The 17,733-nt window shown below is 45.0% G+C and overlaps 1 protein-coding gene across 2 annotated transcripts; it reads left to right on the top strand.

Moving 5' to 3' along the window:
- The first annotated feature begins 5,314 nt into the window (after window positions 1-5,314).
- Window positions 5,315-16,899, top strand: LOC137421373 (myeloid leukemia factor 2). Of its 2 annotated transcripts, none has more exons than XM_068107372.2 (7): window positions 5,315-5,422; window positions 8,669-8,828; window positions 9,010-9,057; window positions 12,906-12,992; window positions 14,374-14,511; window positions 14,656-14,815; window positions 15,075-16,899. In XM_068107372.2, exons 1-7 carry the CDS (start codon window positions 5,379-5,381, stop codon window positions 15,215-15,217), a joined length of 780 nt encoding a protein of 259 aa, XP_067963473.1. In that variant the 5' UTR covers window positions 5,315-5,378; the 3' UTR covers window positions 15,218-16,899. The 2 variants fall into 2 exon arrangements, with proteins under 2 accessions (XP_067963473.1, XP_067963474.1); XM_068107373.1 differs by having other exon boundaries at window positions 5,410-5,532.
- The last annotated feature ends 834 nt before the right edge of the window (window positions 16,900-17,733 follow it).

Raw genomic sequence — 17,733 nt, 5'->3', positions numbered from 1 at the left:
TATGGTTCAAGGTAGGTATGCTACAAGGCCGTAAAGACCAATGAAAATTTGGTACAACGGACCAACGGGCCCCCTAGTATATTTAAATAAAGAAGTTTTTTTATTTAGTACCTCAGGTAAGGGCTGATAGGATGGCCTGGAGATGTGCACACGCGCCTCGAACCTGTTCAATCCTGGGTTCGAATCCCGACAGAGCTATAGACTGTAATCAAGGTATTTCCCAGGTAGGGAGATGCATCAGTGTGTGCACCGTCCCTCGGATGGACGTTAAACTGGACATCATGTCAACCTATACGAGTTATTCCGTTGTTTTTTCACATTACCTGGTGTGTTTCCTGGAGTTGACGAAAGAAGATAAAGCTTTGGGGCCGGATAAACATCCGGGAGTGTTGAAGGAGATGGCAGGGCAGGTAACGATTATGTCTAACATATATAACGACGTCATGCCTGTCTGTGCTGCTAACATGAGCCCGTGTCATTAATGTATTATAGAGCTACCTTTGCTCGTACCACGTGATGATCGCCATTTAGATTGTTCACAGGAACATCAGCCACGTCACTGATCCACCCAATCGGACTTCACCTGGTTGGAAGCATCCAGAAATTTTCAAACCTTCACGTCTTCCAGTGTGTGAATACTTTTTGTAAACATGAGATAATTCACTAAATCTGGATATTAAACGGTTCAAAGTCCGTCTCGCATCTGGACCTTGTTGTATTCGGCATTCCACGCGGGACTTTGTGTCATGTCCATCACCTGTATTGTTATAATATCATTCCCGAGACAAAATGTCCAACGCATTGACATATCGAGGTTTCGGGACAAGCTTCATCACCTCAATTATTTGGCCATGAAACGATTGAAAGCACAATAAGTCAACCGTTCGTGAAGTTTATTTTAACTGTTAACGAGTCAAGCTGCGCTTCGGATGGGTGGAGGGGCCGAAGCGCAGAGTCCTGAGGAGATGTGAAATATCGGGTGATCGAGACGGGCGGGAAAATCTCCTCAACGCGATCTCTGAGGTACTGCAGTCTTCAGGCAACCAGCGCGCCATTATCCTCGAGGATGCCTCGTCTCACAGCTGAGTCAAGCTGCGCTTCGGATGGGTGGAGGGGCCCGAAGCGCAGAGTCCTGAGGAGATGTGAAATATCGGGTGATCGAGGCGGGCGGGAAAATCTCCTCAACGCGATCTCTGAGGTACTGCAGTCTTCACACAACCAGCGCGCCATTCTCCTCACGGCTGCCTATCCTATCCTATCAATTCAATTGCCTATCCTTTCAATTGACTTGAAATTTGAAGAGGACTTGCATAATTGGTCACTGAATTCAACCACCAAGTATATTTGAGGTCAACATAGGCCAAAAGATCAACATAGGCCAAATTTCTAAAGTCCTCAATTTTCATCCAATTGACTTGAAATTTGAAGAGGACTTGCATATCTGGTCACTGATTTCAACCACCAAGTGTTCTTGAGGTCAACATAGGCCAAAAGGTCAACATGGGCCAAATTTCTAAAATCGTCACTTTTCATCCTGTTGACCCGAGCTTTGATCACGATTGTAAATTTAAATCTTCATGAAATGGACAATTTGCTGTATCAATGGTAAACTTTTGGGGGAGGGTGGATTTTGCAAGTATCGTGCACGCATGACGTTTTCTTGTTACTTGAAAAATCGAAGATTTTTCAAGTATATTGGTCGGTTGTGTTTGTGGTTCTGTCTGGCTGTCTGTTTGTTTGTCACCGGCCTACAGGTCACAATTTTCAACCGATATTCACCAAACTTCCCCAAATGGTGGAGTTGGTCAAAAGCCAGAAGCCTATTGTTTTGGGGTCAATAGGTCAAAAGGTCAACATAGGCCAAAGGTCACCAAATTTGCTAAATTTCTAAAATCCCCAATTTTCATCCGATTGACTTGAAATTTGAAGACCACTTGCATATCTGGTCACTGAATTCAACCACCAAGTATTTTTGAGGTCAACATAGGCCAAATGGTCAACATAGGCCAAATTTCTAAAATCCTCAATTTTCATCCAATTGACTTGAAATTTGAGGAGGACTTACATATCTGGTCACTGAATTGAACCACCAATTATATTTGAGGTCATCATAGGCCAAAAGGTCCACATAGGCCAAATTTCTAAAATCCTCAATTTTCATCCAATTGACTTGAAATTTGAGGAGGACTTACATATCTGGTCACTGAATTAAACCACAAATATATATTTTAGGTGAACATAGGCCAAAAGGTCAACATATGCCGAATTTCTAAAATCCTAAATTTTCATCCGATTGACTTGAAATTTTAAGAGGACTTGCATATCTGGTCACTGAATTCAACCACCAAGTATTCTTGAGGTCAACATAGGCCAAATGGTCAACATAGGCCAAATTTCTAAAATCCTCAATTTTCATCCAATTGACTTTCAATTTGAAGAGGACTTGCATATCTGGTCACTGAATTCAACCACCAAGTATTCTTGAGGTCAACATAGGCCAAATGGTCAACATAGGCCAAATTTCTAAAATCCTCAATTTTCATCCGATTGACTTGAAATTTGAAGAGGACTTGCATATCTGGTCACTGAATTCTACCACCAAGTATTCTTGAGGTCAACATAGGCCAAAAGCTCAACATAGGCCAAATTTCTAAAATCCTCAATATTCATCCAATTGACTTGAAATTTGAAGAGGACTTGCATATCTGGTCACTGAATTCACCCACGTATTATATTTTAGGTAAACACAGGCCAAAAGGTCAACATAGGCCAAATTTTTAATATCCTCAATTTTCATCCGATTGACTTGAAAATTGAACAGCATTTGCACATTGAGTCACTAAATAGGGAAACTAACTGGTTTTGAGGTAAAAAGGTCAAAGGTCAACTCAAGGTCAACCTTCCAAAATCATCATTTTTCATCTGAAAAAACGTCAATTTTCATCCTGTTGACCCGAGCTTTGATCAAGATTGTAAATTGTAATCTTCATGAAATGGACAATTTGCTGTATCAATGGAAAACTTTTGGGGGGGGAGGGCGTATTTTGCAAGTATCGTGCTACGCATGACGTTTTCTTGTTTGTTACTTGCAAAATCGAAGATTCTTCAAGTATATTGGTCGGTTGTTTGTGGTTCGGTCTGTCTGTTTGTTTGTCACCGGCCTACAGGTCACAATTTTCAACCGATCTTCACGAAACTTCACCAAATGGTAGAGTTGGTCAAAAGCAAGAAGCCTATTGTCTTCGGGGTCAATAGGTCAAAAGGTCAACATAGGCCAAAGGTCACCAACTTTGCTAAATTTCTAAAATCCTAAATTTTCATCCGATTGACTTGAAATTTTAAGAGGACTTGCATATCTGGTCACTGAATTCAACCACCAAGTATTCTTGAGGTCAACATAGGCCAAATGGTCAACATAGGCCAAATTTCTAAAATCCTCAATTTTCATCCAATTGACTTTCAATTTGAAGAGGACTTGCATATCTGGTCACTGAATTCAACCACCAAGTATTCTTGAGGTCAACATAGGCCAAATGGTCAACATAGGCCAAATTTCTAAAATCCTCAATTTTCATCCGATTGACTTGAAATTTGAAGAGGACTTGCATATCTGGTCACTGAATTCTACCACCAAGTATTCTTGAGGTCAACATAGGCCAAAAGCTCAACATAGGCCAAATTTCTAAAATCCTCAATATTCATCCAATTGACTTGAAATTTGAAGAGGACTTGCATATCTGGTCACTGAATTCACCCACGTATTATATTTTAGGTAAACACAGGCCAAAAGGTCAACATAGGCCAAATTTCTAAAATCACCAATTTTCATTTGACTGACGAACTTCTAAGAGGATTTATATATATATGGTCACTGAATTTAACCACCTTCTATTTTTGAGGTCAACATAGGCCAAATTTCTAAAATCCTCAATTTTCATCCAATTGACTTGAAAATTGAACAGCATTTGCACATCGTCACTAAATAGGAAAACTAACTTTTTGAGGTCAAAGGTCAACTCAAGGTCAACCTTCCAAAATCATCATTTTTCATCTGAAAAATCATCACTGTTCTTCCTATTGACCCGAGCTTTGATCAAGATTGTCAATTTTAATCTTGATGAAATGGACCATTTGCTGTATCGATGGAATTTTTTTTTTTTGGGGAGGGGTTGGGAGGCGGATTTTGCAAGTATCGTGCTATGCATGACGTCTTCTTGTTTGTTTGTTTGTGGAGAAGATATCTCAAAAAGTTGTGGACGGATTTGGACATAACTTGATGGACGGTTGGGTGTCTGACAAGGATGATTCGATTGGATTTTGGTGAAGATCTGAATATGGATTCGGATATGAGAATTATTTAATCTTTAATTGATTCTTCACCATTGGGAGATTGGGCCAAAAATGATACATAGCAGGATATCTGAAAAAGTTGTGGATGGATTTGGACGAAACTTGGTGGACCGGTTGGGTGTCAGACAAGGATGATTCGATTGGATTTTGGTGAAGATCTGAATATGGATTCGGATATGAAAATTATTTAATTTTTATAAGTGATTCTTCACCATTGGGAGATCGGGCCAAACATTATACATAGCAGGATATCTGAAAAAGTTGTGGACGGATGATTTTGATTAAATGTGATTCTGTATTGTGATTTTCTGGTCTACTCCGGGATACAAAACGTAAACTGTTCACCTGGCGGAGGTATGCTCTCTCCTGAGTGCCGTTCTCGTTCGTTCCTTAACAACCAAACTACATACACAAGTATTAGTAGGGGGAACGTTTTAAACTGGGATGATCCCTCTCGCATGCCCATGTCATTGTGAAGATCCTGCACACCGAGGATTTATACTTTATGGGATTAACGTGTTCCTCTCCACACATCGACCCACACCCTGCCAAAGGTCAATGGCGGAACATTGAGCTCACAGTGCTGAACATGTTCGCAAATATGAACCAAATAGACACAAACTTGAGGCATTAGATTAATTACGTTCGGTGTTTGTGTGAAAGTAGATTCGCTGTGCTTCAGTACACGAGGCCACGTCCTGGAATGAAAGGTATCCACGAGTCGTGGTCACCTGTGGGTGGTGGATCATTGTCATCCGGTCCGATGGACCATATTCCATCCAATCCGAAACAAGTCAAGGCGAGACAAGAGAAGTCACGAAGTCCAAACCATGAAGCGTGATTCCAATGTGGAGCTCAACGCACCATCACAAGTCCTTTTAACACGAACGAGCGTTGGGCAGCAAAGCAATGCGGAAGCGCTCCTCAGCCCCTCGCACGGACCGAACGAGCTTACGTCATGCGTACGCGCGATTACGTCACGCGCTCAAACCGTCGCGACGCGTCGTTCTGCGAAGCCATCCGTCGCCATGTTCGGCCTGCACAGGGAGCTGGAAGACGACCCTTTCTTTCCGTGAGTTTGGCTCGTATTTCCTCCGAGCGGCCCCGTCGCGCCCCGACCCACAGTGTTTACTGAGCGCGACCGGAAGCCCGGAGGGTGCGGCTCCGAGGTGTTTTGCTTTGGTGAGTCGAGGCCCCAGGCCTGACATTGTTAACGCGAACCGAGCGCTTCATATCGACCCCCTCAGTTGGTTCACGGTGCTCCTTCTATTATCGTTCGTTAACCGAAGCCGTTTAACACATCCAGATCCTCGGCAAGGAGGTTACCTGATAACGGTGTCGCTCATTGGAAACTACCTTCTTTATGCGCTCATCATACAATAACAAGGTGTTAACTTTCTCTTCATTACTAAAAGCTGTCAGAAAGCAATGCATTCTCCTAATTACCGAATGTAGGCGGGGCTTACCCTCATTAGTTAGTTAATTAACGAGGGAACGCCCGAGTTAGTCTCTGCGGCTGTTGTGTTTCGCCCCGCCTCTCGCTCCGCCCCCAGTCCCGCCCCGCCTCTCGCCCCGCCCCCGACCCGGACGGCGTGTTTACGGACTGCTGGGACGGCCAAACCGCTCATTACCCGCGTTACCTCCCTGTTCATAACGTGTTTCCAAATGACGACCTTTGATGGCGGCTTTGGCTGCTTCGCTCACTCCAACAGATGCAGACTGGACTCCTTGTGTCGCTGAGAATTCGGAATGTTTACAACGAATCAAAGTTACTTCCTTCCTTGGGAAACCCCGCCCAGGTGTAGAGAGTGACGTCATTGCTCTCGCATCGCCTGGTCCCAGTGCACGTCAAAAGGTCGACGGATCCATGGCCACCTTAACGTGGCTCGGGGAGACCTTCCCACGCGGCACGAAATGCTTTACAAACTCTAAACGCTTTTAGGGCCGGGAGGTACGCACACTCTCCTTTAAGCTGTCCGGCCTGGGTTCGAATCCCGACCCGGCTCTAAACTGGTGTTTCACACGCAGGTGATTCATCAATGTGTGCCGTCCCTCGGATTGACCCATATCCTTCATTGACCCACATTGATTGATTGACCTGACCCCCTACACCCTCAATCCCCACCTCACCCTCCCTCCGCAGTTACCATATTTACTTCCACCATCTGCAATTAACGGAGGTGAAGTTTTCAACCCTGTCAGTTTGTTTGTGTGCAGGATATCTCAAAAAGTTATCGATGGATTTGGATTTAATTTGGTGGAGGGGTTGTGTGTGCGCCAAGGAAGAATTTATTCGATTTTGGTGAAGATCCGAATCCAGATCTGGATATGAGAATTTTTAAAGCGATTCTTCATTATGGATTGCGATCTGGTAAAAACGATGCATAGCAAGATATTGCAAGGAATTAGAGACCGATTCAGTCGAAACTTGGTGGAGAGGTGTGTGTGTGACAAGGACAAAGTGATTCAGATCTTCACAAACAGGTGAACATCCGAATCCAGATCCAGATATGAGGATTTTTTTTAATTTCTAAGTGATTCTTCAAAATTGAGAGATGGGGCCAAAAACGATATACAACAACACAACAACAGGCATTTTAAGGCCATTTTCCCTGCTAGAGCGGGGGTTAGCCCCAAAAACGATATACAACAACACAACAACAGGCATTTTAAGGCCATTTTCCCTGCTAGAGCGGGGGTTAGCCCCAAAAACGATATACAACAACACAACAACAGGCATTTCAAGGCCATTTTCCCTGCTAGAGTGGGGGGTTAGCCCCAAAAACGATATACAACACAACAACAGGCATTTCAAGGCCATTTTCCCTGCTAGAGCGGGGGTTAGCCCCAAAAACGATATACAACAACACAACAACAGGCATTTTAAGGCCATTTTCCCTGCTAGAGCGGGGGTTAGCCCCAAAAACGATATACAACACAACAACAGGCATTTCAAGGCCATTTTCCCTGCTAGAGCGGGGGTTAGCCCCAAAAACGATATACAACACAACAACAGGCATTTCAAGGCCATTTTCCCTGCTAGAGCGGGGGTTAGCCCCAAAAACGATATACAACAACACAACAACAGGCATTTCAAGGCCATTTTCCCTGCTAGAGCGGGGGTTAGCCCCAAAAACGATATACAACAACACAACAACAGGCATTTCAAGGCCATTTTCCCTGCTAGAGCGGGGGTTAGCCCCAAAAACGATATACAACAACAACAGGCATTTCAAGGCCATTTTCCCTGCTAGAGCGGGGGTTAGCCCCAAAAACGATATACAACACAACAACAGGCATTTCAAGGCCATTTTCCCTGCTAGAGCGGGGGTTAGCCCCAAAAACGATATACAACAACACAACAACAGGCATTTAAGACCATTTTCCCTGCTAGAGCGGGGGTTAGCCCCAAAAACGATATACAACACAACAACAGGCATTTCAAGGCCATTTTCCCTGCTAGAGCGGGGGTTAGCCCCAAAAACGATATACAACACAACAACAGGCATTTCAGGCCATTTTCCCTGCTAGAGCGGGGGTTAGCCCCAAAAACGATATACAACAACACAACAACAGGCATTTAAGACCATTTTCCCTGCTAGAGTGGGGGTTAGCCCCAAAAACGATATACAACACAACAACAGGCATTTAAGACCATTTTCCCTGCTAGAGTGGGGGTTAGCCCCAAAAACGATATACAACACAACAACAGGCATTTAAGACCATTTTCCCTGCTAGAGTGGGGGTTAGCCCCAAAAACGATATACAACACAACAACAGGCATTTAAGACCATTTTCCCTGCTAGAGTGGGGGTTAGCCCCAAAAACGATATACAACACAACAACAGGCATTTAAGACCATTTTCCCTGCTAGAGTGGGGGTTAGCCCCAAAAACGATATACAACAAAACAACAGGCATTTAAGACCATTTTCCCTGCTAGAGTGGGGGTTAGCCCCAAAAACGATATACAACAAAACAACAGGCATTTAAGACCATTTTCCCTGCTAGAGTGGGGGTTAGCCCCAAAAACGATATATAACATGATATTTGAAAAAGTTGTGGGTGACTTATGACAAACGTGTGTTTGTGTTTCCAACGTGTCGTGCTTTTAAGGGTTAAGTGCTTGTGTTCATGGCTTTGGTTCCCTGGTCCAGTCCTTGGTGGTGTCATCCCGATACCCCTCCTGGTTGTGTTAACATGCTGTTTGCCCTGGCTGTATCGAGGAGTATTTATACCTAACGGTTTCCAATGTCCAATTTTCTCACTCCAGTTTGGAATCCAGTTTTCTCACTGCTCGTTCCCTCTTAAACCCCCAGAGACCCCTACAGAGCGCACCAGGAGAACATGCGAAGGATGTTGGGGTCATATTCCGACCCTTTCTCTCACGACCCAATGCTGCAGTTGGGAGTGGCCGGGAGGGACATGAGGCACCCCGGAGTCGCGGACACGCAGCTGGCTCTCCGGGACAACGCGCGGGTAAGGCAAGCACCGAGCACCATGTACCATGTACCGTGCGGCACGGCATCGTTTATCCATCACGTGGAAGCTCGTGCTTGTGTGGCCCCAGAGTGCTAATTGTTCTGCAATTATGTCCTTTAGGTTGTGCGTAATTTGTTTTTAAAAACACTGTGCACGTTTCTCTTTCTCCTCACTCCAGGGTCAGGCACCAGGCCTATCATTATCCCCATACGGAGCGTTTGGAATGGTACGTGTTCTCTTTCCTGTAAATGTACATGTTTTACATTGGTTTGCCAAGCTTTTTCATGTGAAACTGGTTCGTAGTTTGGTTCAGGTATTGAGGTTTGTGGAAGAGCATAATAATGGGGAACAAAGGGTCTACAGGTACCAAAATGGTGCAAAAGGAAAGCTGGATCACAAGAACGCATGGATGTATCACTCCAAGAGGAGGAATTGTGGGTGAAGGGTGGTGCTGGTGAAAGGTCGTCTCTAAGGGTGCAATAAATGAGACCACGGGGTGACGGTGGGCGGCGGACTTGAAATGATGACCTCTAGAAGATAAACGCAGGAAAACAGTTCTATGGGTGAGGTGGACGAATGAATGGAGGTGAGCGTTATTTGGATGACTATTCCATGATTTATGATGAAGCTTGTTCTGCCCAAGACCGATTATACCTGATAAGCCCGGAGCCCCAGAGACCCATAACCTCTCGCACAGCCTGACCACAGAAATAAATGGAAGGATTTACCTGCCTTTTCTTATGCAGGTACTAAGTGTGTGCATAATACATCTTTGTTGCACGAAAAGACACGTTACATGTGCAGTCCTGGCCAAAAAGATTGGCACCCTTGCACTCTTTTCAAATAACTCACAATTTTCTCTGAAAAGAAGTTGAAATTGACAAAAGTATTTGGTCTCGACAATTCTATATTTCACTGTTAATATTACAGAATCTTTGTTTTTGATTCAGAACTTCATAAATCCTTTTAAATCAGAAGATAAAAATAAATGGATTTGACAAAATTATTGACACTCGAGACTTCATATTTGGTAGCACAGACTTTGGACAAAATACCTGCAGTCAAGCGCTTCCTATAGCCATGAATGAGCTTCCTACACCTCTCTACTGGCAGTTTGTCCCACTCTTCTTGTGCAAACTGCTCCAGTTCTCCCAGATTTGAAGGGTACCTTCTACCAACTGCTGTTTTCAGATCTCCACACAAGTGTCCAATGGGACTTAGATCTGGATTCATTGCTGGCCACTTCAGAACAGTCCAGCGTTTTGTCTTGAACCATTCCTGGAGGGAGGGGGGGGGGGGGGGGGGTTGAAGTGTGTTTGGGGTCATTGTCCTGCTGCAAGACCCATGACCTTCGACGGAGACCCAGCTTTCTGACACTGGGTTGAACATTGTGTTCCAAAATTCCTTGGTAATCTCCTGATTTCATGATGTCATGCACACATTCAAGGTACCCAGTCCCAGAGGCAGCACAGTAACCCAAAACGTCACTGAACCTCCTCCATGATTGACTGTAGGGAAGGTGTTCTTTTCTTTGAAGGCTTCATTTTGTTTTCTGTAAACATAGAGATGATGTGCTTCACCACAAAGCTCTAATTTGGTCTCGTCTGTCCACAGGACATTCTCCCAGAAAGATTTTGGCTTGTTCAGGTGTGTTTTGGAAAACTCCAGTCAGGCTTTCTTGTCTCTTTCTCAGAAGTGGGGTCCTCCTGGGTCTCCAACCACAGAACCTCCTTTCATTGAGTTGGCGCCGGATGGTGTGAGTTGAAACTGTCGTACCTTGTATCTGAAGGTCAGCTTGAATCTATTTGGCAGTTGATCGAGGTGCTTTCTCTACCATTCGTACAATCCTTCACTGCAATCTTCTATCAAGTTTTATCTTGCGGCCAATGTCCAGGGAGGATGGCTACAGTGCCATGGGCCTTAGACTTCCTGATAACATTGCGTACCATGGACACAGGAACATCAAGGTCTCTGGAGATGGACTTGTAGCCTTGAGATTGTCCATGCTTGGCTACAATGTTGTGTCTGACCTCCTCAGACAATTCTCTTGTTTTCTTTCTTTTCTCCATGCTCATTGCGGTACACAGTGACACAAAACAGCAGAATGACTCCTTTTCTCCATTCAAACTGGTTGAATGAGTGATTTTTACATTGCAGGTACCTGCAACTCACCACAGGTAAGTTCAATTCCAAAGAAAAGGAGAATCGGCTGTTTGAAATCTGATTATTTCGAACAACTTCTAAAAGGTGCCAATGATATTGTCTGGGCCATTTTAGGATTTCCGTGTATAATAAGCTAAGATTTTGTAATTTTTCAGCTTTTTTTTGTTTTGTTCCACTGACAACCAAGAAATACAAATGTGGATACCAAAAGATTTTTAAATTTCAACAATTTTCTGGAAGAAATGGTGCATTATTTGAAAAAAGTGCAAAGGTGCGAATATTTTTGGCTACTACTGTAGGACGCTGCCCCAACCTGTCTAGTGGAAAGATGCGGAAGTTTCCTGCACAGAAGGGAGTTGTGTACAAAGTGATACAATGGATGATGAAGAGATGTCATGATAGATGTTAAGAACAGTCTTAGCCCAGAACACTATATTGGGGGACACCGGCATCTGGAGGTAGTATTAGCCCCAGAACACTATCTTGGGGGACACTGGCATCTGGAGGTAGTATTAGCCCCAGAACACTATCTTGGGGGACACCGGCATCTGGAGGTAGTATTAGCCCCAGAACACTATCTTGGGGGACACCGGCATCTGGAGGTAGTATTAGCCCCAGAACACTATCTTGGGGGACACCGGCATCTGGGGGTAGTATTAGCCCCAGAACACTATCTTGGGGGACACCGGCATCTGGGGGTTGTGTTAGCCCCAGAACACTATCTTGGGGGACAGCGGCATCTGGGGGTTGTATTAGCCCCAGAACACTATCTTGGGGGACAGCGGCATCTGGGGGTTGTATTAGCCCCAGAACACTATCTTGGGGGACACCGGCATCTGGGGGTTGTATTAGCCCCAGAACACTATCTTGGGGGACACCGGCATCTGGGGGTTGTATTAGCCCCAGAACACTATCTTGGGGGACACCGGCATCTGGGGGTTGTATTAGCCCCAGGACACTATCTTGGGGGACACTGGCATCTGGAGGTAGTATTAGCCCCAGAACACTATCTTGGGGGACACCGGCATCTGGGGGTTGTATTAGCCCCAGAAAACTATCTTGGGGGACAGCGGCATCTGGGGGTAGTATTAGCCCCAGAACACTATCTTGGGGGACACCAGCATCTGGGGGTTGTATTAGCCCCAGAACACTATCTTGGGGGACAGCGGCATCTGGGGGTTGTATTAGCCCCAGAACACTATCTTGGGGGACACCGTCTGGGGGTTGTATTAGCCCCAGAACACTATCTTGGGGGGCAGCGGCATCTGGGGGTTGTATTAGCCCCAGAACACTATCTTGGGGGACACCGGCATCTGGGGGTTGTATTAGCCCCAGAACACTATCTTGGGGGGACAGCGGCACCTGGGGGTTGTATTAGCCCCAGAACACTATCTTGGGGGACACTGGCATCTGGGGGTTGTATTAGCCCCAGGACATTATCTTGGGGGACACCGGCACCTGGAGGTAGTATTATTAGAACTCCTTCCACAGCAGGGACTTGGAGGGCATCCAACAGATACCATCAGAGTGGGAGTTCCAGACAGAGTGCAGACATGGGAGATGTCCAGTGAGATAACCCAGACCTTGCGTGACATTGAGGGCATCCATCCATTGATGACCTGGCAGAAGCAGCATATCCAAGGTCGAACGGGATTCAAACTCAGGCTAGACAGCATAAAGGTGAGTGTGCGTACCTCTAGGCCATCCTGCCAGGCCAGAGAAGAGATGAGTCTTGAGGTTCTGCTGCAATGATCGATTCCATGAGTTTGCCTATAGTGGGGAGGCTGATTAGACCTGTGGTCGAGGTCTTGTCTGACACCTTTCTTGTGATTTAAAGGTTGTCTTTGCACTGCTTTTGATGTTCCAAGTACAGGATTTTCATGCTGACTGTGCGTAAACGTGCTTGCACAGGGTGGGGGAATGCTGGCTCCATTCGGAATGATGGGAAGCATGTTTGCCAGTATGCAGGGAATGATGCAAAACCTCCATGGTAACTATGTAAGTTTGCTTCCTCCTTTCTTCCTGCCATCTCGTGTTGTATAGCCTTGCACTATGGAGTTATTAACGCTCTCTGAAATAAGCACCCAAGTGGATAGTTAGAGGGTTGGGTGAGGTGGATATTAATGGAGGTAAAAAGTATCGTGGGTAGGGAGGGATGGAACATAACGTTCGATGGTGGTGCACCGCCTGCTTGAAGCCATGTAGCTAACAGCAACGGAGACTACGGAGTCCCAAAGAAATGAAAGTTTTAAAATCTCAGTCTCACCATGTAAAAAGTTTCTCTTTACTAAAGTATCCTTGCATTTCTAAAACCAGGCCGTTTGGGAAAGATTGATAGGTACCCCAAGGCTTTTGAAGGTGTGCACCATTTGCACCGAAGATATGGTTGTTGCAGTAAACTTGTTTTTTTATTTAAATAAAACCACGTATATTGACACTCAGACATGTGACACTCGGTCTTTGTAATTGTTAGTAGGCCCTAAAACTACATGTTCTACCTTTACTCGGTTAACTGACTTAAGAATCATAGATTACCTTGTATACCTATTTTGTAGTTCTTTCCTTCTTGACTAATGTTTGGCTTTCATCATCTGCATTTTTGTTTGGTTAATATTTCTATTTATTTTCAGGATGACGATGGTAATAGCCAAACCACAGGTGACCCGAGGTACTGACCACATATTTTTTAATTGGTCATCCAAGTGGCACTATATCAGGTGCTCGATTGCCATCAGGTCGAGATGCGTTGAGGAAATACGGGATTCATCTCCAACCACAAAAACTCACAATTTCTCAGTGCAAATCGTGTTCATGATCACGTTGCGCCATTTTGGATCAAATCGAGACCGCCAATTCGAGTCGAGAAGATTAAAGATCTCTGTGACCAACATGTCTATCTGATAAAACGTTATAAAGGTAACCAGAAAGACAAGGTAAACCAAGCAAAATATCCTGAAATGCTCCATACGCTGTTTGATATCAGTCATGCATGAGACGTTTGCCATGACAACAGTATCTAATGTGCACATCTTCAAACACCTTGTGAGGCCTCTAATTATTTTCCAAATGAACTGAAAATTTTCATACAAGGATATTTTAGTGTAGAGAATCTTTTGAGATGGTGAGACTTTGATTTTGAAACTTTTTTTGTGACATCAAGTGGGGACTTCCAGACGTGACTTCCAGTATTGAAAGAAACCTGCTCCCAGTTTTCCCTGCTACTAGGCCCATGGCTGGAACCTCCACTAAATATACCTACAATAACGCTGCTTTGGCTACATCATTGATGAAGTGTGGTTTTTTTTCCTTAACCTTGTGCCTCTTGTTTGTTCCATTTGTCTTTATCTGACTCTCCACTTCCTCCCCTGCTTTACCTCAGGACACATTGCCTCAAATGTCTCATAACCCAAATGTGCACACGTTTTCCTCGTCTCACGTGTTCAGCTATTCGAACACCGGGGGTGCGAACCCACACGTGTACGAGGCATCGTCCCAGACTCGCTCTGCTCCCGGTGGGGTAGGTCGCCATTTTGCGGGCCGCGTCCGAGCCGTCGTACGCTCTGCGGCCAAAATACGTTGTAAAAATCCCGCCCGAATCTCCCCGCATGTCCGTGTTCTCTTCTTCTTCAACGCACCCTGACTTATCCCCTTCCGCTTCCAGGTGCGTGAGACTCGGCAACAAGTTCGTGACAGCGAGACGGGGATCGAGAAGATGGCGATTGGCCACCACATCCACGAGCGTGCACACGTGCTGGAGCGATCCCGGAACCGGCGCACGGGCTCGGCAGAGCAGCACAGCGAGCTTGTAAACCTTGAAGAAGGTGCGACGTGACCGGAAATTGGGGGACTTTGTTTTGCTTTAAAACGGAAAACCATAACGGATTTGCTTTATATCCGCGGATGAGATTCACTTGATCCAGAGAAATCACTTATGGATTTGGCATTTAGTGGAATGGTCACTATGGAAACAACGCAAGAGATAACCATGTTGCTCCGCCCCTCCAGGAAGCTAAAGCTGTATTGAGCATCATCTTGCATGTATCGCTCTTCAATTTGAACAAACGTTTGTGTGATCACCAGATGAAGCGGTGGCGTTCGATGACGAGTGGCGTAAATGCACCGGACAAAGAGCTTCCCCCGGGAATCGCATCAGGCATCGTGGGAACCGGGACCCTCAACTCGCGATCACCGATGGCACCGCCATCAATCGCTATGATTGGTAGATGGGCCTGTCCGTCAAGGCCTGGCCCCACCCTCGTTCTTCCTTGGCAGCAATTGGTTGGACTGTTGCAGCATCGCCTCTGCCGGTCCCTTTCTCCTTTGATTGAACTGGTAGTTAGATTTTGTTTTTTGTCCCTGTCCTTTTTCACTGTTACTATGTACGTTGAAAAAGTCATTATAAATGGACAGTTGGTTGTTTGGCGTCATTGAAGATAACATAACCTGAAATGGTTCAGCAAAAAAATATTTTCCAATTACACGGTTTTTTTTTTTTTGGTTTTTTTTTCTTTTTTGGTGGTTCTTTATGTTTTGGACATCGTGAGTGGTCTTTGAGCCAGTGCAGCCATTTACAGATTTAAGTTCACCTTCCAAATGACATCTGTTGGTCAATCTCATGGGTACAGTTTGGAAACTATAATTTATTAATATTATTATTATTGCTGGTGTACATCAGTTGATGTGTAGACAAGCTAACAGCTGTGTTTGTACATTGGAGGAGCTGTGGTTGAATTTTTTGGAATGATCTGGGAAGAGAATGGGCGGGCCAGGGGGCAGAGAAGGATGGGTTGTGGAACATGAAGGAGTGTGGGACAAGAAAACGGAATCGTGATGGGTCGTGATATGCCGGTTGGAATACAAGGACTGGTTGACGTGCAGTTTGAAGTACGAGGATGACTTGATATGTCGGGTGGAGTACGAGGATGGGTTGACATGTGGGGTGGAGTACGAGGATGGGTTGAAGTACAGTTTGAAGTACGAGGATGAGTTGATATGTCGGGTGGAGTATGAGGATGGGTTGACATGCCGGATGGAGTACGAGGATGGGTTGACAGGCCGGATGGAGTACGAGGATGGGTTGACATGCCGGATGGAGTACGAGGATGGGTTGATATGTCGGGTGGAGTATGAGGATGGGTTGACAGGCCGGATGGAGTACGAGGATGGGTTGACATGCCGGATGGAGTACGAGGATGGGTTGACATGTCGGGTGGAGTAAGAGGATGGGCTGAAGTGCAGTTTAAAGTACGAGGATGAGTTGATATTTCGGATGGAGTACGAGGATGGGTTGACATATCGGGTGGAGTGCGAGAATGGGTTGACATGTGGCGTGGAGTGCGAGGATGGGTTGACTTGTCCGGTGAAGTACGAGGATGGGTTGACGTGTCGGGTGGAGTACGAGGATTGGTTGATGTGCCGGGTGGAGTATGACGATGGGTTGATGTGCCGAGTGGAGTATGAGGATGGGTTGACGTGTCGAGTGGAGTACGAGGATGGGTTGACGTGTCGGGTGGAGTATGAGGATGGGTTGACGTGCAGTTTGGATTATGAGGATTGGTTGATGTGCAGTTTGGAGTATGATGATGGGTTGATGTGTCCGGTGGAGTACGAGGATGGGTTGACATGTGGGGTGGAGTACGAGGATGGGTTGACTTGTCCGGTGGAGTTCGAGGATGGGTTGACGTGTCAGATGGAGTATGAGGATGGGGTTGAGGACCCCTAGGGAAGGGTATAGGAAGATATTGTACGATGTGTAGCAGGTGTATATCGAAACCTGAAATGTTTTTGCGTCGTAAGCGTTTTTGCGTGGCCTATTGCTGGCAGCGCAGGGAGCCCGTACAGTCCTGTAATGTTCCCATTGCTTAGTTCTGTCTCGAGACGATTACCAATAAATGTTTTGGTTCTATGTTTTGCTCATTGCTTCTGCCCCATTCTCGTAATTCTCACATTTAGTTTTTACAATTCTGGACTAATTTTGTCCACAAACGATGAACATTGATAAACCTTGCTCAATTTGGAACGGTATATGATGTACGTTGCTGTTGCAAAGTCTTGAACACTTTCGGGATGTTTTGAGCATTAACAATTTACTCAACTCCTCCATAAGTGTTCTCTGATGATAACGATGTTAACCGTTTTTAAAATCCAGATTCGTTTGGGTGAGAAGATGCCAAGCTCGTTATTGAGCAATCTTTAATTTACATTGATCAGAATCTTCTTCAACAACTTGTGATCACAACTCAAAGTAAGCTACGCACCAGCAGCTAATGTGAAGTGTTGTAATAGCCAATCACATTTACCGATCAAATCTCATTAACCAACACATGAAACGCAATTGCTTCACTTTGTCTATCTGTCTACAAACGGCAGTTTATGATCGAGGAACAACTTGATTAAAATTTAACGTTTCCTGTTTAGTCGTATTTTGGTTCTGGATTTGGCAAGGTCATTCCAAATGGGAAACTTTCTGTTCTCGGGATGTCATAAAGGAAACAAACAGGCATGAATAACTCATGTAACGTGTTAAATAAGGTGGTGTAGAAGATGCTGCATCAACGGCGGTAAACGTACAAAAACTTTCCTACAACCTTGAAGTGTTTTCATGGTAATTGAATTATATACTTAAACGCTGTATAACAAATTGCCTTATTATTGGCACCTTCGAAAACCTTTCATTTGGCTGGATTTGGACCAAATATTGTCACTTCGACCAATCAAATTTTCTGTTTGCATAACCCTC

This window comes from Myxine glutinosa, chromosome 2 (genome assembly GCF_964187855.1).
Source record: "Myxine glutinosa chromosome 2, kmMyxGlut1.1, whole genome shotgun sequence".
Taxonomy (NCBI): Eukaryota; Metazoa; Chordata; class Myxini; order Myxiniformes; family Myxinidae; genus Myxine; species Myxine glutinosa.
Note: the sequence above shows the minus strand (reverse complement) of the source record. Positions and strands in the feature narration are given on the sequence as shown.

Excerpts from the sequence above, each read along its gene's own strand:
- LOC137421373 (XM_068107372.2), top strand. The coding sequence starts at position 5,379 with ATGTTCGGCCTGCACAGGGAGCTGGAAGACGACCCTTTCTTTCC. Across the intron at positions 8,829-9,009 it reads CTCTCCGGGACAACGCGCGG|GGTCAGGCACCAGGCCTATC; the intron begins GTAAGGCAAGCA and ends TCCTCACTCCAG. Across the intron at positions 9,058-12,905 it reads CATACGGAGCGTTTGGAATG|GGTGGGGGAATGCTGGCTCC; the intron begins GTACGTGTTCTC and ends GTGCTTGCACAG.